Source organism: Sus scrofa, chromosome 7 (assembly GCF_000003025.6).
Source record: "Sus scrofa isolate TJ Tabasco breed Duroc chromosome 7, Sscrofa11.1, whole genome shotgun sequence".
Lineage (NCBI taxonomy): Eukaryota > Metazoa > Chordata > Mammalia > Artiodactyla > Suidae > Sus > Sus scrofa.
This window is the reverse complement of record NC_010449.5, coordinates 31268439-31295221: the sequence shown is the minus strand read 5'-3', so window position 1 is coordinate 31295221 and position 26783 is coordinate 31268439. Positions and strand designations below refer to the sequence as shown.

The 26783-nt window shown below is 55.2% G+C and overlaps 1 protein-coding gene across 4 annotated transcripts in view; it reads right to left on the bottom strand.

Moving 5' to 3' along the window:
- The window catches only part of PPARD (peroxisome proliferator activated receptor delta), a 72689-nt gene continuing 45906 nt past the window's right edge, over positions 1 to 26783 (bottom strand). For all 4 annotated transcript variants that reach the window (XM_005665910.3, NM_214152.2, NM_001130241.2 and 1 more), the window contains 6 exon segments: positions 13383 to 13613; positions 5366 to 5520; positions 4473 to 4611; positions 3109 to 3311; positions 2518 to 2968; positions 1 to 1991 (listed from right to left, as the gene is read on the bottom strand). In XM_005665910.3, coding sequence (XP_005665967.1) covers positions 1744 to 1991; positions 2518 to 2968; positions 3109 to 3311; positions 4473 to 4611; positions 5366 to 5520; positions 13383 to 13512 — 1326 coding nt within the window. In that variant the 5' untranslated portion in view covers positions 13513 to 13613 and the 3' untranslated portion in view covers positions 1 to 1743.

Sequence of the window (26783 nt, the reverse complement as noted above, 5' to 3'; positions counted from 1 at the left end):
TCAACTCTTAAATATTTAATTCCCATTTATTTAAAGTTCTGTCAGTCTGTGTACACTATTTATATTAAAAACAGGAAGCTGCTCCTAGCAAAAATATACATTTCAGTTTTGGAGATTGTTCAGACACTGAGAAGAGCTGTAGCCTCAGTACCAGACCGGGAGGGGGGGGCAAGGATGGGAAGTGGTGTGTGGCCGGGAGGGGACAATCCTGCCAGCACAGAGTACCCCCGGGAAGGAAGACCAGACAGGACCCAGGAACCTGGGCGCTAACCCCAGGTCTTCCGCCACCTTCTCAGAGACCCTAGCCAGCCCCTGGGCGCTCCAGGTCAGCTTCCTCCCTGGAAAAGTGCCCTGTCCTCCCGCTCAGACGGGGCCCCAGCTGTGCTTCAGCCCCTGCTGAGGTGAGTGCTGTCACTGGGGAGGGGGCCGGGGTGGGGCCAGGAGTGCGACTGGGCCTGGCAGGGTCCCTGGTCACCAGAAGCGGTGCAGGGAGAGCTCCAGGTGCCTGGCTGGGCCAATCACAAGGAAAGGGGAGGGCAGCAGAGCTGCTGGAACAAATGGGTGTCACAAGTGAGCGGGATCAGTTCATCCTGGGTACCTCCCCTGCGAGCAGTGCTGGGCTGGGGCAGCAGGGCTCCCCGCCCGCCCGGGGAGTCAGGGGCACAGCTCTGTGGTCCACCTGCCTCAGGAGGGAGGCCGAGGTTGTGGAACCTGCAGGTAAAGTGATTTCAGTGCTCGTGCTGCGTGTGCTGGAGGCGCTCCAGGGAGTGTGCGCTTCAGCTGGGCTGGAGCCAGTGTCGCCCGGCTGGAGAAAGAAGGGCGTGGCTGAGGCCAAGCCGGGGTGCTGCGGAGGTGGGAGGTGCGATGCTGACACAGCGTGGGCAGGGCTCAGTGGCTGCTGCAGAGGCTGGAGAGAGTGGGGTGCTGAGGGAGGACCCACCCAAGGCCTGGGGTCAGAATCAAGTCTGCTGCCCACTGCCTTCCCTACCAACTGCTCCCTTGAGGCATGCTCCTCTTCAATGGGGGTGTGGGCGCCCCCACCTGGAGGGAATCCCACCTCCATCCAGGCTGGGGGCATCCGCCAGCAGCCAGCACAGTGGCACTGGCCTGGAAGACTGGTGCAAAGAAAAACAAAAGAGGGGTGGGCGTCTGTGGGGCTGAGGCATGCTGCAGGAGCGGGGTCCGCTCAGCCATGGGGTGCCAGCCTCAGCCTCGGGTGGGCGGCCTCCCCCAGGGACCCTGTGGCTAGGGCTGCTCGGCACTCAGCCCAGGCCCTGCGTGGCTTCCCCAGTAAGCCAGGCCCGGAGAGCTTAGTGTTTCTTTGGATGGCCTGCGTGTCCTTTGAAGACTGGAGAAGGCGATGGTTGGTGCAGAGGGCAGGCCCTGCCCCCTCCTGCTCCGGGGCCGGGGAGCAGGGGACAAAGCAGCGGTCTTGTTTTGGTGCTGGTGAAATAACACAAACTGTCTCACAGGAAGAGAAAGATGGACAGACAGGATGGGGAGAGAGAAAGCGAGGCTGAGAGAGGAAGGAAAAGAAAGAGCAAAGAGATGAGAGAGAGGGGAGCTGAGGAGGGAGAGGAGGCAGGGCTATAAGGAGTGGGAGGCCGTGCGTCTGGCTGAGCCTGTGACCTGCTGCTCGGCTGAGGGCTCGGGCTGGTCAACGGAAACGTCCCGCAGGCAGTGTCTGTCCCCGCGCCGTCCACCTGCTCCGGGAGGCCTGTTGGGAGGCCCAAGGCGCACCCCTCAGTACATGTCCTTGTAGATCTCCTGGAGCAGGGGGTGCAGCGAGGTCTCGGTCTCGGTCTTCTTGATCCGCTGCATCATCTGGGCGTGCTCGGTGACCAGCTGCCGCAGGTCTGCCATCTTCTGCAGCAGCTTGGGGAAGAGGTACTGGGCGTCGGGGTGGTTGGCCTGCAGGTGGAACTCGAGGGCCCGCAGGATGGTGTCCTGGATGGCCTCCACCTGTGACACGTTCATGAGGCCTGGCCGGTCTGTGGGGACACAGGGCAGAGGTGTGGGAGCAGCAGGCATACCCGGGCTCTCAGGAGGACAGGGGACCTTGGCCACGTGGGTGACTTGGCCCACCGGGACAGATGTAAGCCCGGTGCTGTCAGCCCCACTGAGTGTCCTAGTCCCTGCCTCCCCCACCCCCCGGCCCAGACCCTGAGTAGGCAGTATAGCAGCGTGTTAAGAGACTCACTGCCTGGACTCAAATCCCTTCTCTACCATGACTAGCTATGAGGATAGAGCATGTCACTCAGCCTCTCTGGACCTGTTTCCTCATCTGCAAAATGGGGATAAGAGAAGCACCTGTCACACAGAGTTACTGTGAGGATGAGAGATACACTCTAGGAAAAGGAGCCAGAACAGAGCCTGGCGTGGAGGAAGCTCTATGCCACTGTCGACATGCTGACGTCCCCATGTTGTCAGAGCTTGGGCTCGGCACCCTGCAGGGAGGGCCCAACCGCCAGGAGGGCTGAGTGTGCGGGGCCACCCTACGGCCCCACCCTCTCTTACCTCCACACAGAATGATGGCTGCGATGAAGAGAGCCAGGTCACTATCATCGAGTTCCAGGGCATTGAACTTGACAGCGAACTCAAACTTGGGCTCAATGATGTCACTGAAGGGCTTTCGGATGCTGCGCAGGAACTCGCGGGTGACAAAACCAGTGCCGTTGGCCACCAGCAGCCCATCCTTATTGACGATGGAGGCCAGCATGGCGAAGATGGCCTCGTGCACGCCGTACTTGAGAAGGGTCACCTGGTCGTTGAGGAAGAGGTGGTCGAAGCTGGGGATGCTCTTGGCGAACTCGGTCAGCTCGCGCACCGTCTCCACCGTGGTGCACTGGCAGCGGTAGAAGACGTGCACGCTGATCTCCTTGTAGGGCGGCAGGCCATTCACCAGCTGCTTCCACACCAGGCCCTTCTCGGCCTGCCACAACGTCTCGATGTCGTGGATCACAAAGGGCTGAAAACCAGGCCCCGTTAGAGGCCAGGCCTCGGGGACCCCTGCCCGTGTGTCCCCCCTCCCCCCGCCTGTACCACAAAGTGAGGGGAGGGAGGAGGCAGGCAGCAGCGGGGACAGCCGGGCTGCGCAGGGACACTCACCGCTGTGTGGCTGGCCTTGCCGGTGAGGATGGCGCGGGCCTTCTTTTTGGTCATGTTGAAGTTTTTCAGGTAGGCGCTGTAGAGGTGCTTGGAGAAGGCCTTCAGGTCAGCCACCTGCGGGTTGTGCTGACTCCCCTCGTTTGCCGTCAGCCCAGCCACCAGCTTCCTTTTCTCTGCCTCGGGCATCCGGCCAAAGCGAATGGCTGCATAGGGAAGGGGGACAGTCATGGAGGAGCCCGGGCAGTGGCAGCACCTCTAAGGTACACGAGCAAAGACAGAGATGTGTTTTTTTCTTGGTCCTTTTTAGGCCCACACCTGCGGCACATTGCGGTTCCCAGGCTAGGGGTCGAATTGGAGTTCTAGCCGTTGGTCTACACCACAGCTCACGGCAACGCCGGATCGTTAACCCACTGAGCAAGGGCAGGGACCGAACCTGCATCCCCATGGATGCTAGTCAGGTTCATAACCTGCTGAGCCATATAGGAACTCCCCAGAGATGCATTTTTTTTTTTTTTTTTGTCTTTTTGAGGCCATACTCATGGCATATGGAGATTCCCAGGCTAGGGGTCTAATCAGAGCTATAGCCACTGGCCTACGCCAGAGCCACAGCAATGCGGGATCCGAGCTGTGTCTGCGACCTACACCGCAGCTCAGGGCAATGCTGGATCCTTAACTGACTGAGTGAGGCCAAGGACTGAACCCAAGTTCTCATGGATGCTAGTAGGGTTCGTTAACCCCTGAGCCATGATGGGAACTCCCAGAGATGCATATTTTGAGCATGGGGCCCTCAGAAGCTCTAGAACTAGCAAGGGGGATGCTGGGGAACCCTCTAGAACATAGGTTCCAGGAGGCTGGGCTCACAGTGCTGGGCACATGGGACCCTAACTCATGGTGTGACTGAGTCCCTCTGGTTGGGAGGGGGGCAGCGAGGCAGGAAGACCGTCTCTGGTGTCAAAGGCCTGCGCCTGAGCTCCATCGTGGCAGCTTGTTGGCTGTGTGACTTCAGGCAGGCTACCTCACTTTTTTCATGAGAGAGATGGGGTTAATACTTAAATCTTACTAGGCTGTCGGAATTAAACACAACTACTCCCCTGGGGAGCATTCAGAAATCCTAGTAACCAGCAGGGTCTGCAGCTGGCTTCTCTCAGAGGAGAAGTGAGAAGAGTTCAGTCAACCCTGAGGTCTGGGGAGGGGCTAACCCAGTGGCGCTGCAAATCAGGAAAAGCTTGGCAAGGCCAGTGGCCGACCTGCGTGCCCACGGTGTCGGGCACTGCTCTGAGGGCACTCCCTTCTGTCTCTGGGCTCCCGGAACCTGGCCCCGTGATGCCCGTGCCAGCTGCCCATGCGCCACCCGGCCGGCTCACCGTTGTGAGACATGCCCAGCGCCAGGCATTTCTGGAAGCGGCAGTACTGGCACTTGTTGCGGTTCTTCTTCTGGATCTTGCAGATCCGCTCACACTTCTCGTACTCCAGCTTCATGCGGATTGTCCGGCGGAAGAAGCCCTGTGGGACAGCGGATGAGGGAGGGTGAGAAAAGCCACGAAGAAGGGAGAAAGATGGTTCCTGCGCTGCCCGTGGGGCCGTGCTGGGGGCTCGACTGTGCATCAGGATGGAGCAATTCCTCAACTTGGAAGTGATGGGGGGAAGTACTTTGGGAAGGGAGAGGGAGAAGGAAAGTGAACAACTCTAAACCTTCTGAAATAATTAAAATATGATGCCATATTGATTTCAAGTGCGTTTTTGTTGGTTTGGTAACATAAAATTATATTGTGGCTAAGCTGGTTTATTCATAAATGTGGTTCTGCATCTTTCCTGGAGAGTCATTTAATAAAATAAGACGTGAAATTTTGATGGGGGTGCAGTAAGGAGGAAGAACCTACAAGCACCACTGGAAAAAGAAATACAACGTTTCCTTTTTTATCGGAGCGCCCCCTGGGGCCTTAAGGCACAGGAAACCCTGACCACAGGGCTCAAGCCCAAGACCCTCATCCTGTCCTGCCTGTCTTCTCGTGTCCAGTCCCCAGGGGGCGCCAGCAGCCCAGAGAGCCCACGTGAGAGGCTGGGTCAGCACCACGAATGGCGGGCAGGACCCAGAGCTAAGCCTGGAAGGCGCGCAAGGGCCTGGCTGCCTCCCAAGTAGGAATTCCGCCATGGGTACAGTCAGGGCCTCGCCCCGCAGCAGGGAAAGCCTTTCTGGCAGGTCTATTCAGCACGTGACCACAGCCCCGCCAGGCAGCCACCCCTCCACTGCCCGTACCTTGCACCCCTCGCAAGCGTGGACTCCGTAGTGGAAGCCTGATGCCTTGTCCCCGCACACCCGGCACTCCATGCTGAGGCCACCGCACGAGGCCCCGTCGCAGCCCATCTGCAGCTGGTCCAGCAGCGCGGGTGGAGAGCAGCTCTGGGAGAGATCTGCAGACACAGCAGGGGCAGCGGGTCACAGTCGGCCAGGCCGGGGGGGGGGGGGGGGGAGGTGGCTGGAGCCCCCAGGGCCACACAGACCTCAGGAAGAGCCGGCCTTGCCAAATCACAGCCTTGGCTCAGTCACCTAAGATCTACGTGGCCTTTCCGAGAATCAGCCTCTTTATCTAGAACACGGGCTTAATGACAGGAGGTGAGCAGTGGCCACAGCTTTGCCCCAGCCCTGACGCCCAGCAGGTGTTCCCGAAATGCCTCACTAGATAGTGTATCTGTGTAGTCAGAGCCTCCCCGCCTGCACCCACCCTCAGCGGGAGGGTGGGGGGTGGCTGTGTTTGGGGAGGGGGAGCAGAGGGAAGAAGCCTGAAGATTCTCTTTGGATCGTCCTCAGGAGGCGGCTCTCCTGGCTGAAGAGGCTCCACTGTGTGGGCTACAGGGGACCATGCATGGTGTGTTTTGTGGAGGCCACAGAGTGCAGGCCTTGGCAGGGCCCACCCCTCCTTCCCCAGAAACTGGATTCCCAGGAGTGACAGCAGGAAAGCCTCCAGCAGGACCCCTCCAGGCCGTGGGGAGGGGAGCACAGCAGCTGCTCCCCTCTTGGGCAGGGGAGGGCGACAAGAGTCCCTGGCCTGTCCCAGAGCCTTAGCCCCCAAACTTGGGTCATTCCAATGGTGTGACGGTGCCCCCCTTTCTGCTCCTTCCACCTCCTGGGCACGTGCTGTGGGGAGCCAGAAGCCTGGGAGCACAAAGCCTTCGTACTGGCTCAGTGTTGGGTGCCCCCCACCAAAAGGTAAGGGCCACAGGGCGGAACCCTGTCCACCAGGGCGCTGCTGCTGGGTACAGAGCAGCCACCCAGCGACTCCTCAAGCTGCCTGGGTGATGGGACCTCAGCACCAAGTGGTGGAGGGCCCGCCGCTCCTGGAAGCGGTGTCACAGGAGCGACAGAGCTCCCGCTACCAGACGCTGGGAGAGCGACCTAACACATCAAAACCTCTGCAGAGAGCTGAGCAGGTGCTAGGTAGGGGGTAGGGAGGGTTTCCGGCACCTCCTCCCTGATGTGTGCAGTCTGTGTGCATGTTCGCCTTCTGGCACTTCTTGAAAGCAGTGTTGTTTTTGTGGTTTGCACGTCTGCCTCCTCTGCTAGACTCTATGCACATTTCCTCTGGATCTCAATCCTCCATCGAGCCATGTCCATAGTGACCAGTCACTTCCTGGTGGCCCTTCCTTGTCACCCTCGGGGCCCTGAGGCCTGGCATATGTCTGGTCACCAGGTTGCTGTTGGCCCTGCCCCCCTCTTTCATTCAGTGGACACCTGATGGGCACCTGCTGCATGCAGGGCAGCAGTCAGACCCTGCCCTCAACTGGCCCAAGAAGGAAAGAGGTGGGGGGAAAGCAGAACACAAGGCGGCGAGGGGCAGGGCTGGCCGGGGGCAGGCGGTGCAGGGCGGGATTGCGAGGGAGCCATCACTGGGTGTGAGGCTGTCAGGCAAGGTGACTGCTCCCCTCCCTGGCTCAAAGGTCAGGGCTTTAGGTGACTCCCAGGCTGGCTTCCAGGTCCTCAGAAGCAGCAGGAAGAGGGGTGAGAATGTGACACGGGAGCTGTGGTTCTGCAGTTCCCAAGCTGTGTCCCACAAAGGCAGCGATCATGCCTCTTCTTCTGGCTGTTTGTTCCCCTTCCCGCAGCTTCACAGAAACCCAAGCCTGGGGTGGGGTCCTTTGCTCATGAGGCCTGGAGAGCCCCAAACAAGACCTGGGCTGCACTGGCCCCTGCTCAGGGGTGTCAGGACCACCGGGAAGCCTGGGAGAAGCCAAGGTACCCAAGCCCCATGGACTACCGAGGTGGTCAGAGCTCTGGATTGTAAGGAGAGACCAAGAGGGGTGCCCCAGAGGGGCCCTGGTCAGGGGGCTGCAAAGTGGACTGGGGGAAACAGGCCCAGGGCTGTTAGGGGCACCGGGGGAGGGGGGTGATTGGAAAACAGGTACAGGCTGGCAAACCTGACAGCAGTCAGGAAGGTCTGGCAGCTCAGAGTAATGGGACAAGGACACACCCTTTTTTGTTTTTTTAGGGCCACATCTGTGGCATGTGGAAGTTCCCAGTCTAGGGGTCCAATCGGAGCTACAGCTGCCGGCCTACACCACAGCCACAGCAATGAGGGATCAGAGCTGCATGTGTGACTGCAGCTCATGGTAACATCGGATCCTTAACCCATGGATCAAGGCTAGGGATCAAACCTGCAACCTCATGGTTCCTAGTTGGGTTCGTTAACTGCTAAGCCACAATGGGAACTCCTGCCTATCTGAGGGGAACAGGAGAAGAACACAAGTAACTGACACTTGAGGCAGGAAGAGGCAGGGAGATGAGGGGATGGGTGGGCAGTGTGCGTGCAGCCTCCGGGGTGGGGGTGGTGTGGGGATTTGTGTTTACTGTGGTACCCCCATCACTTGGGGGTGAATTTTCCAAAAATAAAGGTTCTGTTTCTTCCTGGTTGACCCCCTGGCTTAAGGGCTTATTCTCCAATCACAATCATATCCTACCTGAAGTAATGATGACAGAATGTTCTTCTTCTTCTTTTTTTTTTTTCCTTTTGTCTTTTTTTTAGGGCTACACCTGGGGCATACGGAGATTCCCAGGCTAGGGGTCTAATCAGAGCTATAGCCTCCAGCCTACACCAGAGCCACAGCAGCAAGGGATCCGAGCCGTGTCTGAAACTCACACCACAGCTCACGGCAATGCCAGATTCTTAACCCACTGAGCGAGGCCAGGGATCGAACCTACAACCTCATGGTTCCTAGTCGGATCCGTCTCCACTGCACCATGATGGGAATTCCCCAGAAAGTTCTTCTGAAGGTCGACCTCCCCATGACCTCCCAGAGGGAGTCCAGGCTTCCAAGAGGCCCCTCCCTGCCACATTGGGAATCTCTGCCTTGGTGACCCTCAGGCATGCTGGTGGAAGAGAGCTGGGCTTGCCTTTGAGGGCTGTCAGCCTGCGCAGCTCCTCTCACCCAGCCCAAACCGCCTCTGCTCTCTGGAGATGCCCCGCTCACTTAATGGACGTCATCTGGGCCCGATCCCGCCCCTGAACTTAGACCCTGGCCACACGCAGCCTGGCTGACCTCCCGAACACCACCTGAGGGCTTGCACTGACGGTACTGGGAGGGCAGGGGAATGAGCCAGCGTTTATCAGGCCTCTATTCTTCTGGCCACGCCCATGGCATGTGGAAGTTCCGGGTTCAGGGATCGAACCCACGCCATAGCAGCGATCTGAGCCACAACAATGACAATTCATATCCTTAACCACTAGGCCACCAGGGAACTCCCATCTTAGTATCTTTATGCTTGTTAATATCATTGCAAATAGCCTTGGAAGCCAGTAACTGCCACCTTTTTTTTGTTTTGTTTTGTTTTGGCCATGCCCACGGCACATGGAAATTTCTGGGCCAGGAATCGAACCCAGACCACAACAGTGACCCAAGGCACTGCAGTGACAATGCCAGATCCCTAACCTGCTGCACCACAAGGGAACTCCATAACTGCCCACCATTTCAAGATGAGGAACTGAGGCTGGGGTTTAACACATGGTGGGACCTGGATTTGAGCCTAAATCCGATTTCCCTGCAAAGGCTATGTGTTTGAACCAATATCACTTTTCTTCCTTAGTGCACGGCCAGGCCCTCCACTGCGTGCTTTCCACTGTTAGCCTCACATGGCCCACAAACAATCCTTCAATCCTTCTCACGCCTGTTTTACAGGTGAGGAAACAGGCTCGGAAGGTTAGTAACATGCTGACGGTGGCTCCCGTGGCACCTATGGTGCCCAGTCTTTGGTCATACAGCTGTCTACACGCTACCCTGAAGGCATTTTTCAGCTGTGATGAACACTGAAGTCATTACTCTCCACAATGTGAGGAAGCCCCAGCCAATCAGCTGAGGATCTTGAGGGAGGAAGACCAAGGCCTCCGCAAGGAAGCCAAAGCTCTGCTCCAGACGAACTCAGCTACTCCCCCAAGGGTCCCGTCTCCAGCCCACTGGCCTGCCCGCAGGCTTCTGAGTTGCCAGCCCTCACAGAGACATAAGGCGGTTCCTTAAAATAAATGTCTCTCTACACACACACACACACACACACACAAACACACACCCCATCAGTTCTGTTTCCCTAGAGAACCCTGACTAACACAGGGGCAGATGAGAATTATAACCCAGAACCACCCAGCCCTTGGGGCTGAGCTCTTAACCGCTTCCCGAGTGTTCATTACCACTGATCAATAGTTTGTGATTACGATAAAGGACGAGACACACGTCACTGCCGAGGATAACATCAGGCCGTTAATTTGCATGTTTGGACTCAGCATAAACACGAGCCCTGTCGCCCCAGGAATGAAGTCTCAGCTGCATCACCTTCGATCACAAGTTCAGCAAACAGACACTATTGACCTTCTTCACGTAAGTCCCTGACGTGTGGTCGAGAGTCCCCGCCCATCTGTCTCTATCTCTGGAGGCATGCTGCTGTCATAGCTGCGAGGGTGGCAGGGGAACAGCCCCATCTATTGACTTTGCTGGCAGAGCCCCACGGCCAGCAGCTTCCGAAGTCAGGGCCAATTCCCTGGGCTGTGGGCCGGGTCACCAAGCAGCCTCCTTATCTCTCTTGTCCTGCTGGCCTGGACTGCGAGCTCCTTGGAGCAGGTGCTCAGCCTTGCCCCGCACTGAGTGGCCAGTCCCTGCCCGGACACCCACCAAGCATGTGCTGAGTGAGAGGTGCCACCAGGGCCAGGAGGAAGACCCTTTAATCTACCTCAGCCCTGTGCTAAGACCCTGACCTCTTTCCTGGGTGGGACTGGGATGTCTGTCTGAAGCAGGGGTGGGCTGTGAGCACTGGCTCTAGCAGGGGACCCCGGTGTGGGAGTTTCCGGGTGGCTGAGCATGTCCAGGGAGGCCTGTCCCTGGCGGGGGGGGGGGGGGCGCGGGGGGGGGTGCTTGGCAGGTGCTGAGCTTGCTACAGAGACACACGGAGTCCATACAGAACCTCTGGAGGGTCAGAAGGGCAGCAGACCATATAGCCATCCTGCTGTTTTGGGGTTTGAGACTGGGCCCCATCCTCCTGCATCACTGAGGGGACTCTAGGGGCTGAAGTCACAGACTCCAGGGAAGGGGCAGGGAACCAGCAGGTGCCAAACACCTATGGTATGTGAAACGTCCTCACCTGGCTGGCCCTAGAGGTGGGCATATCTCGGGTTCTTGCCCTTGGGCGTGATCCCCAACACAAGAAGCTCTGTCTCCAGGGCCCCTGCAACTTTTTTTTTTTTTTTTTAAAGAAAATAACAGTAACTAATTTACCTCAAGCAATGCATCTTCTTTTAAAATTATGTGAAGAGTGCAGGCTTGTTGAGAAAAGCGCATGAGGGCCGCACACAGCGCCTGACTGGTGCTGCCCCCGTGATCCTGTCCCTCTGAGCAGCCCCAGTCCTGCGCAGGTAGGTACTCCCCACGATAGCTACAGATTTTTAAAAAGCTGTCAGGAACTTATTTCTCTGTGCGTACATGCACACTTACCTTGTCCTTTTTTTTTGTCTTTCTAGGGCCACATTCGGGGCATATGGAGGTTCCAAGGCTAGGGATCAAATAGGAGCTACAGCTGCCTGCCTACACCACAGCCACAGCCACTTGGGATCCACGGTGCATCTGTGACCTACACCACGGCTCACGGCAACGCCGGATCCTTAACCCACTGAGTGAGGCCAGGGATTGAACCCGTGTCCCCATGGATACTAGTCGGACTCGTCTCCACTGTACCACAACAGGAACTCCTCTACCTTGTCCTTTTTAATGACCACTCTGCCACAGTTCACAGGACCAAATCCCCACAGATGGGTACTTTCCAATTCTCTGCTATCGTGAGCAGTGCTGCCGTAAATGAGTGTGGAAACTGCTGTGCACGCTGAGTGAGTATTTACACTGGATGCCTTCCTAAATGAGGAACTGCACACTCAAGTCGTGGCCGCCCTGGCCAAGCTGCCCTTCCCCTTCGGGGGGGTGGAGGGCCATAGCCTCTTCCTCCGGCCAACACGGTCCTCTCCGCCAATCCGATAGGCTGGCGACACCTCATCTAAAGCTTCCCTCCTTGACTGTTGAGCAGATGGAAAAATGTTTCATGTTTTCTGGACATTTTTATGTGTCCTACCGTGAACTGCCTGCTTCTATTTTTCTGCTGGGTGGCTTGGCTTGCAGGATTTATGGGACCTGTTCTATAGTACGACTTTCACAGGGAGTGTGGTAAACAGCCCTCTCTCTGTTTCCAGTCTCTCTGCTGTCAATTCATGGATCTGCTGCTAAGCGGAACCTGGTCAACACCGCATCATGCACAGCACTGCGAGGCCTCAGCCATCTCCTGCCCCCGCTAAACCCACCAATAACGCGCCCCAGGAGCCTGGACCATACCTGCCTCACTCTACCCGTGCACCAGGCACCATGGTCTGGTCTGCATGTGAACAGCACAGCACGTGGGATCCGGTCCCCAAAGCGGGTGTGCGGGGGGCTGCAGGACAGGACGTCACACTGCAGGTAACTTCTGCGTGTCCAGGCCCAGATGTGGGGACAGTGGGGGCCAGGGCAGGTACTGAGGCCATAACACCGCGGCCCTCTCTCCCTTTCCCTGTCCCATGGGTCCTTGGTGACACTTCTTCCCATTCTCAGCCGCCAGTGTCTTCCCTCTGCGTCCTAAGCCTCCTCGCCCGCCTCCAGTTCAGGACAGCATGTGCTGTTAACACTGGGCGATGGCTGCCGGTCAGCCACTCCTCCCTCCCAAGAAAGGCGGGGTCAGAAAGGCCATCCCAGCCACCAGTCAAGTGACAGGGAGGTCGTTACTCTAGAGGGTGGGGGACACTTGCTCTTGGGCCCTGAAATTACACCAAGCCTACCCCACCAGGGGCCCCGAAGAGGAAGAACCTCTGCAAAATCCCAGGACTTGGCTTTGCAGGTTCAAAGCGGCGCGGTTCAAGGATTCGGGCTGTCCGTCTCCTTCCCCCACACAGACGGGGCCTGCTTCTCTGCCCTGGATGACCGCCTGTGGTCAGCATCTCCTTCAGCTGACCAGAAGCACGATCAGGATGCCCCTCCTGGCAGTACAGCCTCTAGTGGCCCTGGTGCCCTCCAAGGAAGGGGCAGGGATCAGCTGAAGGGCACTCGGGTGGAGGGAGCAGGGAGAAGCTGGGGAGGGGAGGCAGGCAGCAGGGGAAGTCAGGGGCTGAGACGTGGCATCTGGGTGCCCTTGAAGGTGGATGTAACATGATGACAAAGATGAAGACGACGACAGAACAGGACAAGGTGCCAAAGAAGTACGTGCTGCTGCTGTCAGCAGATAAAGGGGAGCCAACAAGTAAGAGAAGAGAAGCTGGAAACTGTCTACCCCAAAGTGTAATTAATCAGTCCTTCCCACTAACCGATTCGCATTCATGCCTAATCACAGTGCAGCCTGATGATGTGTGAGAGGAGGACCCATCGCCTGAGTTGTGTGTGAGTTGTGTGATCCGATTGACCACAATGATCACAGGGACAGCCGATCTTTCTGGCAGGTCGCTGATGCAGATTTGTCCTGGATCCCTTGTGGCAGCGGCAGTAGAACAATAATGACGACGACAACGTGCATCTCACACAAGTGCACTGCATATCCCCGATCCCCCGGCTGTTTTACAGGAAGGAGGGGGGCACCTTGCTCAAGACCCTGCAGCTGATGAGCGATAGAGTGACCCCGGGCTGTCTGGCCCAGTCCTTCACCACCTTGCCACTCTGACCCACAATGATGCTGCGACCCGGGCCAGGCTCCCGCCTCCGCCCCCCACCCCTGCCCGTGGTGCCCCTCGCACCTGTACAGCTGCTGGAGGGAAGCGAGTGCTCTGGTCCCCCATTGAGCTCTGGGCCTCCTTCGGCCTCTGCCACTTCCTTTTTCTTCTCCTCTTCCCGGACCTCAGGGGCTTCCTCCGGCGGCTGCTCCATGGCTGACTTCCCCTCGGCGCCACGCCTGCAGGCCCGGTCATAGCTCTGGCATCATCTGGGTCTGAGTGCAGATGGACCTCTACAGGGCAGTTCCTGTCAACCTGGACAAGGGGGAGACAGGCGGTGTAGAGGATGAGAGGGTGACGGGAGGGGACACGGTCCAGGGCTACCATCTGGGGGACAGCGTGGCAGGAGGCCTTTTCTGTGCCTGCAGTGCCGTCCCACGGTCTCCATGCCTTGCATCCGTCCCCGCCCCTCTGCCCTTTGCCCACTTGGCACTTGGTTTGGGGGGTATGGAGCCGTCTCTGTTCGCAAGGCGGGGGGTCAGAGCTCGGTGTCACCTTGCCCTGTGTCCTGTTCTCTGAGCCTCCAAGAGCCACAGGAGGAGCCACAGGAGAATGATTTGAAGGGCTTTGCCCAGCTCTCTGGGACCTTCCCGCTGGAGACGCTGATATGCATCACACCTCCCAAGGCCTGTGCTATAACCACCAGCACTCAGGCCAAGAGCCACTGCTCTCCTAAGCCCCTGGCCACGGAGAGAGAGGGTCCCCCCTTCCTGTGTCTGTGTGTGGAGGAAGCGCACAAGTGCTGCTAGGCCAGGCTCACAGCAGCCAGCAGATCTGCAGCTGGACCCTCAACGGCAGAGCATCAGGCAAGGGGGCGGCACTCTGTCCTGGAATCTTCCCTGGGGGGTCAGTGGGTGGCGAACCCAAGTCTACATCATCCAGGAGGTGGCAGTTCCAACCTGGAGCCATAGCTGCGACCTACGCCTCAGCCACAGCAACAGCAACTCGGGATCTGTGACCTATGTCTCAGCTTGTGGCAGCATGTTGGATCCTGAACTCACTGAGCAGGGCCAGGGATCAAACCTGAATCCTCATGGATACTAGTTGAGTTCTTAACCCACTGAACCACAACAAGAACTCCAGGAGTTTTAAAAAATATAGAAAAAATAAAAAATATAGATGTCTGGCTCATCCCCAGAGTCTCATTTGATTGACTGGGGAGCATCTTGGCCATCAGGATATTTATTTATTTATTTTTATGGCCACATCCACAGCATATGGAAGTTCCCAGGTCAGGGATTGAATCTGAGCCACAGCTGCAGCAATGCTGGATGCCCTGGGCTGGGGATTGAACCTGTACCTCTGCAATGATGGAAGACGCTGCAGTGGGATTCTTTTTTTTTTTGTCTTTTTTGTTGTTGTTGTTGTTGCTATTTCTTGGGCCGCTCCCGCGGCATATGGAGGTTCCCAGGCTAGGGGTCCAATCGGAGCTGTAGCCATTGGCCTACACCAGAGCCACAGCAACGCGGGATCCGAGCCGCGTCTGCAACCTACACCACAGCTCACGGCAACGCCGGATTGTTAACTCACTGAGCAAGGGCAGGGACCGAACCCGCAACCTCATGGTTCCTAGTCGGATTCGTTAACCACTGCGCCACGACGGGAACTCCTGCAGTGGGATTCTTAACCTACTGTGCCACAGCAGGAACTCCGGGATTTTAATTTTTATTTAATTTAATTAATTTATTTATTTGTCTTTTTGCCATTTCTAGGGCCGCTCCTGTGGCATATGGAAGTTCCCAGGAGAGGGGTCTAATCAGAGCTGTAGCCACCGGCCTATGCCAGAGCCACAGCAACGAGGGATCCGAGCCGCGTCTGCAACCTACACCACAGCTCACGGCAATGCCGGATCCTTAACCCACTGAGCGAGGCCAGGGATCGAACCCGCAACCTCATGGTTCCTAGTTGGATTCGTTAACCACTGAACCACAACGGGAACTCCGGGGATTTTTATTTTTAATGCCCCTGGTGACTATAATACATAGCCAAGCCTGAGAACCAGTGTGCCAAGCGAAGCAACTTCCAGCTGACAGTACATCTTTTAAAAAATTCATTCCCATTTCGTTCCTTTCCATCAGACCTTCCTCTTCTCTTGTTTGGACTGACACAATGACAATTCCTAAAGGCAGTTTGGAAAGTGCCTAGATTCTAAGTTGTGGGGGACATCTGTGTGACAGAAGAGGAAGAACAACTCCGCCTTTTATATATGAGGTACCTGACAAAATATTTCCTCACCCTTTCCTGCAGGCCCTCTAGTCCTGAGTGACTCTGGGAGACGCGACAGAGGGAGGGGTAGGAGCTGACTGGTCTCCCGCATGGCAGGCTCTGCCAGTCCTCCTGAGCCCCCTGGGCAGGTGAGGAGAGGGACACACAGCTCAGGCCCGCCAGGCCCACCGGGCGTCCCAGAGAACACGCAAGAGGCTTCGGGGGCGGGAGACCACAGGGTTCTGACATGACGGGGTCTGTGTGCGCTGGGCCACCTGATACACCTGACACTCCTGTGCCGCAGCTCCCCTCCCACATGCCTGCTGGTGGAATGTTCTTTCACCATGACCAAAGGAACTGTTCTCAGATTCTGGGCTGCCTCATGAAATCAGATGTGATTCTGGGCATTGGCTAGAGTTTGGGATTTGGACTGCTCTGATTCCGGCATGCACACACGTGTGGTATGTATGCCCACACACACAGGCCTGCCATGCACGCGGCCGTGTTCCGATACCCCCTCTTGCCGCTTCCAGGCGCTAGAGTCGGGGGCAGGGCACGACGCCAACCATTTCCCATCGGGCAGTGGACTGCATGGCGGGAGGTGGTCAGGAGCTCAACCCAGGGACCCTGAGCTCTAGAGACACCTGGTCTGGGGCCTGAAGCCTTCCCATGAAGGTGCTTTGTGAGCTTTAAAGCACTGGAGGGGTCAGTAGATGAAAACCCTTGCATTTGGAGCAGATGGGCAATGGGATCCTGCTGTATAGCACAGGAAACTATATCTAATCACTTGTGATGGAACAGGATGGAGGACAATATGAGAAAAAGAAGGTACACGTATGTACGAGTGAGTCGCTTTGCTGTACAACAGAAATTGACAGAACACTGTAAATCAATCATAAAAAAAAAAAAAAAGAGTTCCCGTCGTGGCACAGTGGTTAACGAATCCGACTGGGAACCATGAGGTTGCGGGTTCGATCCCTGCCCTTGCTCAGTGGGTTAACGATCCGGCGTTGCCGTGAGCTGTGGTGTGGGTCGCAGACGTGGCTCGGATCCCGCGTTGCTGTGGCTCTGGCGTAGGCTGGCAGCTACGGCTCCGATTGGACCCCTAGCCTGGGAACCTCCATATGCCGCGGGAGCGGCCCAAGAAATGGCAAAAAGACAAAAAAAAAAAAAAAAAAAAAAAAGAGTGCTGGAAGATGTTCAAGCCTCAAAAGAAAAGGATACGTGTAGCGGGCTTCCCCGAGCGCAGCTGCAGACTGTACGCTCTGAGTGGGGCCATCAGCCAAGGTGTGTTCTGTTAGGCCTCTCCCTGCACCAGGGTCCAAGCTGTGTTACAGCTCCAAGCCTTGGGCTCACCGCCTCCATCACAATGGTGCCAGCTTCCAAGCCTCCAAGGGCTTACTGTTCACCAAGCTGCATATATACTGACACATCTCATCCTCACAACAGCCCTAAAGTCAGGTACTACTATTATCTCCATTTAACTGATGGGGAAACTGTGGCGCAGAGAGGGAAAATAACTGACTCAAGGTCACACAGTAACTGGCTCAAGGTCACATAGTAACACAGGGGTAGGATTTGAGTCCAGGTTGGCTCAAGTCTCAATTGCTGTGCTGTGTGCCTTGAGTTCGGTGCTGGGTAAGACCGAATCAGAAGCTGGTGTGTCCCTTCCCTGCTAGATCAGGAAGCTGCTCTTAGCCTCTGTCTGGAGCCATCACTCCTGAATCCTTTGTCCAGCTGCCAAGAACTGCTTCTGTCGGCAACACCCCGGTTAAAGCCCTTCTGGATACAACCTGCCAAATGCCAAAGGCAGCCACAGGCCCTGGTCCCTGGCTCCCTCTACCAGCCTCATCCTACTTGCTCCATTATACAGCATCAATGCCTTGAGCTGGCCTCAGCCTGGAATGCCTGCCACTAGCTAAGGCCTACTGTCCTTGGAGACCTGCCTATACCTCCTCCCTCAGGAAGCTCTCCTTGGCGAGCCCCCGTCTGCTCCTTCCTACTACAGCCCTGATCCAGGCCCTCCAGAGCTGTGATTACCGCGCAAAACTGCAACGTCTGTCAGCTGCTCTGTTCTCACCACGTTACCAGTTTCCCAGCAATGTCCTCTATCCATCTTGCTGAGGCAGGTCCCTGGCATCTGGCACAGTGCCTGGCATTTAATGGGTGCTCAATATATGCTTGCAGACTGAATAAATGAACTAAAAGCATTCACCTCAGTCACAGTATCCAGTTGTAACATTTGCCACTGTGTCGGTTATTGCTGCCCTTGAAACAAGTGCCCCACCGAAGTTTATGCCACAGGCTTCTGTGTCAGGCCTGGGTTCAAACCCTGGCTTTGCAACCCCCTCTCTGTGACCCAAGGGAGACGTAAGCTCTAAAGCCGGGATGCTACCACCCAACCTGAGCGGCTGGCATGAGGATGAATCCACCACGCGGAGAATACTCAATAGCGCTGGCTTGTCTCCGGGGATGACACGGCAAGTGACAGGCCAGGTCTGAATGTGTGCTGGCCTACTGGAATTCCAGGTACCCAATAAACCCAGAATTTCCCAATTCCCTGCCTCACAATCAACTGTGAGAGGAGATCCGACGGCGCCCCACCCTGGGCACATGCTCCTTTGGGAGAGAGGGGCCCGAACCCTTCTCCACTCCGGCCCTCCCACCCCCACCCTTTGGCGACCCAGCTGCTGCATCTCCCCCCTCCCCCATGCGTCAGGCTGTCCCGCGCTCTGCCCCTCAGCCCTGATCCCAGCAGAGACCGCTCCCTCCTCCTCACTCTGACCCCTGGGCGTCCTCGGCAGCCCTAAGGGTGGCTTCTTCTTGTATTTTTGCTTCGCTCCACTCCACCAGGCTGAGGGGCTGACTCTGGGTGGAATTGGAAGAACTCCAGAACTGGCGGGGGGGCTCACTTTCTCTGGTGCCTGCACTCTCTGAACAGAACCAGCTCCCAGGCCACTCCTCAGGCTTGGCCTCAGGTGACCTGCTGAGGCGAAACCCATTCCAAGGCTGCACAGGCCTCTCATGTACCCTGAGGGGAGTGAGTGGAGTGACTGGGACTGGCGAATGAGGAGCAGAGCACCGTGGAGCTGCTGGTCTGGAAGGCCAGGGCACTGGTCAGAGCCGGGTTAATGACTGATGGGGAGGCTGGGTTACAGCGCTGTCTCTGATAGAGGCGATGCCCACATCTGAAGCCTTCGCAGACAGCAGGACGTCAAAACGGTGCACGGCACACAGACACCAGCCCGAGAGACAGGGCCCAAATCATCGGTGGTGCGCTCTTCTGAGGGGCGGAGTTGGAGCTGATTCTTACTTCCTTTTTTTTTTCTTTTTAGGACCGCACCTGAGCATATGCAAGTTCCCAGGCTAGGGGTCAAATTGGAGCTACAGCTGTGGGCCTACACCACAGCCACAGCAATGCCGGATCCTTAACTCACTGAGCGAGGCCAGAGATCAAACCTGTATCCATGAGGATGCGGGTTCAATCCCTGGCCTCGCTCAGTGGGTTAAGGATCCAGCATTGGCGTGAGCTGTGGTGTAGGTCGCAGGCGTGGCTTGGATCTGGCATTGCTGTGGCTGTGGTGTGGGCCGGCAGCAACAGCTCTGATTAGACCCCTAGCCTGGGAACCTCCATATGCCGAGGGTTCAGCCCTAAAAGGACAAAAGACAAAAACAAAAAACAAAACAAAACTCTACGATGAGTATGGGACACTTTCATGATGGGGTAAGAGAGGGAGATATGTTAGAAAGTGGTTTTTGTGTATGTGTTTTTTGTTTTTGTTGTTTGGGCCACACCCTCGACATATGGAGGTTCCCAGGCTAGGGGTCAAATCAAGCTGTAGCCACTGCCTATGCCAGAGCTACAGCAACGCGGGATCCAAGCCGAGTCTGTGACCTACACCACAGCTCATGGCAACGCTGGATCCTTAACCCACTGAGCGAGGCCAGGGACTGAACTGGCAACCTCTTGGTTCCTAGTCAGATTTGTTTCCGCTGCGACACAACAGCAACTCCTGTTAGAAAAAGTCTTGAACAAAAAAACCTGAATGATATGCTGAAAGATACACTGCGGTAAGACGGGCCCACCCAGAAGAAACCCAGACCCTGCCCACTGGGCGCCGGGAGAGGCTTCTGAGCTAAGGACGGCTGTGCCGGGGGCAGAGGGCCCCAGTGGGGGACCTTTCCAGAACCTTCTCACCCCAGGACCTCAGGTGCCTGCCTGCTGATGCTGCTGGCTGCCTTTACCCGCTTGGTTAACCACCACTTGCTGAGTACCCACATGTATGTGCCCAACACAACCCTGCCATGAGTGATGCCCAGGCCCTGAGGGACAAACACCGCGCACGGTGGCCCCATGTGGGTGGTCAGGAGGGGTTCCGGAGGCTGGCCTTTGACGGAGAGGCAGACTGGGGAGGTGACAGTGTGATTGGGGAACAGAGATGTGAAAAGGCCCCAGGGAGGCGGCAAGACGCACAGACCCTCTGAGGAGTGGCAGGAAGGCCGAGTGGCTGGAGAGCTCCTGGGGCCCTGAAGGGCAGGTTGCGGATGGGGGTGGGTATCTGAGGGCAGCAGAGCTGAGTGGGGTCAACAAGAGCACGGGCAGGGTCAGAGCAGCATTTAGAGCCCCTATGACCACTGTGGAGGACGAACTGGAAGTGACATCAGCTGAGCCCAGGTCACTTGGGACAGGAAGATCCAGGCTGGGCTGAGGGATGAGGCCCTTCCACAGAGGCGAGGGCTCTCCCGCCGCCCCCGTGCCCTCATTGAGCGAGACGTCAGGCTGGGATCAGGCCTCTCCAAGGCCCCTTTCTGCTCTGACCTGCCTTGGCTCCACCTCCCAGAGCTGTTCTGGTCTGGTGATCCCCGGCTGTGACACACATACATGTCTGGGGAGCAGATGCGGCACTTGGCACTGCTTGGCGGGAGGCCAACTCACGTAACAGCCATCACGTTCCTGGGCCTGACAATTGCATCCAGGCCCCCGAACTTCTGACCCCCGGCTCTCCCCACCAGCACACCAGCCTGCGCGTCAGTGGCGCTGCTTCGGTGTCTGTGGTCACAGGCTGTGGACTGGACCCCACCGCCCACACACTTTCCTTTTTAAACAACCAAGACGCGGACATCGGCCAGCCCTTTAAAGTTCCCAAAGTGCCTTCATATACATGCACTCCTGTCAGCACGCTCCTGTCAGCACGGAGCTGGGGATCTTTAGGGCGTTCACATTCCAGTCCGGAGGAAGGTGAGACTTGTACCTGCGACCACCACACAAAGAGAGGAAGGGAGGAGCGGGCTGAGTCCTCAAGAGGAGGAAGTGGCCTCTTGCTGGAGGCCTCAGGGAAGGGTCCAGGCCGAGGAGAGCTGGGTCATCCAGAAATGATCTTAAAAGTAAACTATGCTCATCAGAGAAAACACTTAAGGGTCCAGAGAAGAAAATAAAATCCAGGCGTTGGCAGATGAGTTTTGTTTACCCAGACTGAGGGGTAGGTGTTCTAGGGAGGGGAAAAGCAGGACCCCAGGCCCGGGAGAGTGGAGCAGGGTGGTAGGGACCAGAAAAGGCTGGGAGCCTTCACTCACCCGACAGTCCTGCTTCTCGCTTCCCTTCCTGAAGCCCTGCAATGCGAAATAGTCTCCCTTTGCTGGGGAGCGGACCCTCTGCCCGCCCGACTAACTGCAACTCCTGGTCCTGTCTGACCTCCGGTCTCCAAGTGTCAGCCGGCACCTTCCTCCTCCCCAAAGCCATCTCCTCCAGGTACTCTTATCACAGCTCTGTCACTGGACGGCTTTCCCGGCCCTCCTCCTCCGTTTATCACGCCCTCCCCCTCTGTGTAGGTCCAGAAACCCCTAGGAAGGGCTAAGTGCTGGAAGGGTGACACTTGACACTTTTGATCTCAGGAGCACATCTGCCTTTTCACTATTCTCCTAAGTCAATGAGGGTCAAAGGGTCACGGCCTCTAGTAACCTCTGCGTGAGGCAATTCAACAAACCAGAGCAGCTGTCCAGGCCCTTCGGAAATCCAGAGCCTGGCCCGAAGTGGGATACAGGAGAGAGAGCGCTAGGGCTCTGTCTTTATTGTGTATGTTCCTCTGGGCAACCTGCTCACCTCTGTGTGGCTCAGTGTCCCCATCTGTAAGATGGAACTAATATCTGCATGCTTGCCCTAACAGAAGCAGCCAGGCTCAGATGAGACTTTTTTTTTGGCTGTGCCTGTGGCGTGTGAAAGCTCCTGGGGCAGGGATCAAACCCACACCACAGCAGTGCCCCCAATCCACTGCAGGATCCTTAACCTGCTGTGCCTTAACCTGCTGAGTTCTCCAGATGAGACATGATGTATGAAAAACATTTGTATTATAAAACTTACATGCTAAAATGTTAATGATGACTATCCCTTAGGGGTAATTTTTATTTCTTCTCTTAGTGCTCATATAATTTTTCTAAGTTTTCTATAATGAATATGTGTTGTTTTTAATACCCAAAATAAAACAAAACAGGTTTAAAAAGTATGACACAAACATGAGACACTATTTCAGAGAGTAGCAAGGTAAAGCAGGAAACGCTGAAGAAGCCCATCTCATGGTGCAGCATTCCGGCCAGTGCCTATCATGGAATTCCCTGCCAATCCTGCAGGCGGCACATGTGGTGCCGCGGCAGCACGGGAGGGACACATGGCTGGGAGGAAACAGCGAGTGGTCCAACTGCACTTCTGCCTCACATCCGTTTTATCTGATTGCAGCCCAGAGCTGACACACACCTGCCCAACAGCCCAGATAACTGTGAGGGGAAACCAGTCAGGGATGGGAAGGAGGGGAGGAGGGGGGGAGGAGGGGAGGAGGGGAGGGGGCAAGAGGGAAGGGGAAGGGTGAAAGGAGGGGGAGGAAGGAGGAGGAGGGGGATGATGGGGAGAGGAAAAGCTTTTACTAGGTCGTAGTTGTAATTGTTTTGAAAATAAGCATGAATGTCTCTGGTGACGAAGCTGAGAAGAGCCAGGAGACCCCTTCAAAAACATCTTGTCTGCCCAACACAAGCCCTGGGTCTCACTTGAGTGAAACCAGCTCAGGAACTAGGGGCCAGGACTGAGAGCAGGGAGCTGCAGCTGCTGGCCACAGCCACAGCAACATGGGATCCGAGCCGTGTCTGCGACCTACACCACAGCTCACAGCAACGTTGGATCCTTAACCCACTGAGTGAGGCCAGGGACCGAACCTGTCTTCATGGGTACTAGTTAGGTTCGTTACCGCTGAGCCATGACGGGAACTCCCTCCCTTTTCAAGTGTGCACTTGTTTGGCTGCTTTCTAAGGTCTCAGATAAGGGCCTCGCTAACAAATATTTGGAAAACATTAAGTCTGCCAAAGAGGAAAGGGAGAACCAGAGGTGAGGGAGTGACAGGACAAAAAAACAAGAGTATTCAAACTTCAGGGGGCCGAGAAGGGACTTTTTAAACATCAAAGCACCTTGAAAATCAGATGGGCCCATGCCCTCACCTTCCAATTCTCATATTGTTCTGACAGCAGCTTCTGGCATTTACACCTGCATGACAGCCTGCAAGGGCTCTCAGTGAGAAATCGGGTCAAAATCCTGGAACCCCTCCCTAAGGACTCAGGAGCCAGAAGGAGGGGTGTGTGGGCGAGACGGAGAAACACTGGGATTGGGTGACTTAGTAATGACACTGGGGAATTTGTTCAGAGAACGAAGGCTCCACTTGTCATGTCATGTCAGGCTCGCAGGGAGGAGCACAGCCTCCTCCAGCAGGACAGAGGGGCCCCTCAAAAGCATCAGGTAAAGCACTGCTGCAGTTCCCCAGAGCTACTAGCACAGGACGTGGGGGTCCTCCCTCCAGGGCCCCCTCTGCCCTGGGGGGAGGCCTGGAACCCAGGGAAGAACTTCCCAGAATTCCCCTCAGGTCCTACCCGGCTCTTTGCCAGGCCGCTTTGGCCCTGGTCCTGAATCCAGGCTCTTCCCTGGAGGCCCGTGGGGATGAACAATGCAGGGAGAAGCAGCTGGAACTCGGGAAGCCGGCTCTCCTGGACTCTCAGCTCTGCGGCAACAGGAAAACATGGCCTTGACAAACCGTATCCGGATTGAGCTGGAGCCACTGTTTTCCTCAAAACAACTGCTCTGGGGAGGACACCGTGCAAGTAGGAGGACAGACACTACTCACCGGGGCTCAGTGCCATTTGTGTGGGGCACAGCCGCCAACTAGGAAGATGACAGGCTGGGGTCGAGTGGTCCTGGGGATCCTGGAGCCGCCACCAGGCCCTCCTCTCTGACTGCCTCCTCCAGAACCTCCACCCAAATCCTGGGGCGACCAGAATAAGTGTCTCCCCACCCACTGCGACCTGCCTGGCAAGGCTCTGCACACCTTTCCCCCACAGTACTTCCTGTCCCCCTCCCCCAGGAGCCCAGGCAGGCTGGGGCAACGTCTTCCTCCATCCATCTGGACCACCCTTGGGATTCCCAGGCCCACTGGGTGATCCTGGGCACTGACCCTAACATGGGCCAAGGCCAAGGCCACGAAGCTTGCATTTCTCTGTCTGGGCAGGGTGGAAGGGGCTGGATGGGCACCAGCAGCTCCCCTCTGTGACACCCACAGGAAAGCCATTTATTCCAAGAGTGGCCAAGGAGCACCCAGCAGCCAGCTCACTGGCTTGCCTGAAGTGCCTGCCTCCCTAGGGAACAATCTGCACCCCAGATCCTACAAGCACTGGCGTTCTCTTGCTTCCGAGCACTAGCGCCTGGTGCCACCCTAACAGTGACCAGTCACCTCAGAGGAGGCCGGCTGGCGTGAGGGCAAGGGCAGGGCTTTGGCCCCACCAGAACTGGGTTTGAATCTTAGCTCTGCCATTCACTAGCAGCGTGGCCTTGGGCAAATTGCTTCATCTCCCTGAGCGACTATTTCCTTATTTGTATAATCACTCAGCCCAGAGAGATAACCCGTCTGTAGTCAGGGGGAGGGATGGCTGCAGAGCTAGGTCCCAAATCCTGGCTCCCTGGCTCCCAGGGCTTTTTTGACTACACCAAGATATTTCTCAAGAGCAGGTACAACTGAAAGAGGGAGAATCTCTTTTCCGAAATGGCTGCCAGTTACTTCAAAAGACAGTGAAAAGTTCCAGGCAAAGTTCTCTGCCTTAAAACACAGTAGGAGTTCCCATAGTGGTACAGAGGAAACAGATCCGACTAGGAACCATGAGGTTGTGGGTTTGATCCCTGGCCTTGTTCAATGGGTTAAGGATCTGGCATTGCTGTGGCTGTGGTGTAGGCCAGAGGCTACAGCTCTGATTAGACCCCTATCCTGGGAACCTCCACATGCCATGGATGCCCTAAAAAGACAAAATTGTTAGAGCTCATCAATGAATTCGGCAAAGTCACAGGATACAAAATTAATACACAGAAATCGATGGCATTTCTATATACTAACAATGAAAGATCAGAAAGAGAAATTAGGGAAGCAATCCTGTTTACCATCACATCCAAAAGAATAAAATACCTAGGTAGAATAAACCTACCTAAAGAGACAAAAGACCTGTACTCTGAAAACTATAAGACACTGATGAAAGAAATCAAAGATGACACAAATAGGTGGAAAGACATACCATGCTCTTGGACTGGAAGAGTCAATATTATCAAAATGACTATACCACCCAAGGCAATCTACAGATTCAATGCAATCCCTATCAAATTACCAAGGACATTTTTCACAGAACTTGAACAAAATATTTTAAAGTTGGTTTGGAAGCACAGAAGACCCAGAATAGCCAAAGACATCCTGAAAAAGAAAAAGGGAGCTGGAGGAATCAGGCTCCCTGACATCTGACTATACTACAAAGCAACAGTCATCAAAACTGTATGGTACTGGCACAAAGACAGAACTATAGATCAGTGGAACAGGATAGAAAGCCCAGAATTAAACCCACACACCTATAGCCAACTAATCTATGACAAAGGAGGCAAGAATATACAATGGAGAAAAGACAGCTTGTTCAGTAAGTGGTGCTGGGAAAACTGGACAGCCACATGGAAAAGAATGAAATTAGAACACTTCCTAACACCATACACAAAAATCAACTCAAAATGGATTAAAGACCTAGATATAAGATCAGACACTATCAAACTCTTAGAGGAAAACATAGGCCAAACACTCTCTGACATAAACCACAGCAACATCTTCTCAGATCCACCTCTTACAGTCATGACAGTAAAAACAAAAAGAAACAACATGGGAGTTAATTAAACTTAAAAGTTTCTGCACAGCAAAGGAAACCCTAAACAAAATGAAAAGACAACCCACAGAATGGGAGAAAATCTTTGCAAATGAATCGACTGACAAGGGATTCATCTCCAAAATTTATAAACACCTCCTACTGCTCATACCAAAAAAACAAACAACCCCATCCAAAAATGGGCAGAAGATCTAAACAGACAATTTTCCAAAGATGACATACAGATGGCCAAAAAACACATGAAAAAATGTTCAACATCACTCATTATTACAGAAGTGCCAGTCAAAACCACGATGAGGTACCACCTTACACCAGCCAGAATGGCCATCATCAAAACGTCTACAAATAATAAGTGCTAGAGAGGGTGTGGAGAAAAAGGAACCCTATCACACTGCTGGGGGGATTGTAAATTGGTGCAACCACTGTGGAAAACAGTATGGAGATTCCTCAGAAAACTAAAAATAGAACTAGCATTTGACCCAGTAATCCCACTCCTGGGCATCTATCCAGAGAAAACCATGACTCAAAAGGATATGTGTACTCCAGTGTTCATTGCAGCACTCCATACAATAGCCAAGACATGGAAACAACCTAAATGTCCATTGACAGAGGAATGGATCAAGGAGATATGGTACATACACACAATGGAATATTACTCAGCCATTAAAAGGAATGAAATACTGGCATTTTTAGCAACATGGATGGACCTAGAAATTGTCATGCTAAGTGAAGTCAGTCAATGAGATACCAACATCAAATGCTATCAATGACATGTGCAATCTGAAAAAAGAACACAATGAACTTCTTTGCAGAACAGATACTCACAGACTTTGGAAAACTTATGGTTTCCAAAGGAGCCAGTTTGGGGGTGGGGGGATGTGCTGGGGGTGTGGGATGGAAATCCTATAATATTGGATTGTGATGATCATCGTACAACTAAAATATAAGTGCAATAAATTCATTGAGTAATTTAAAAAAAGAGAAAATTTCAGTTAGGAAAAAAAA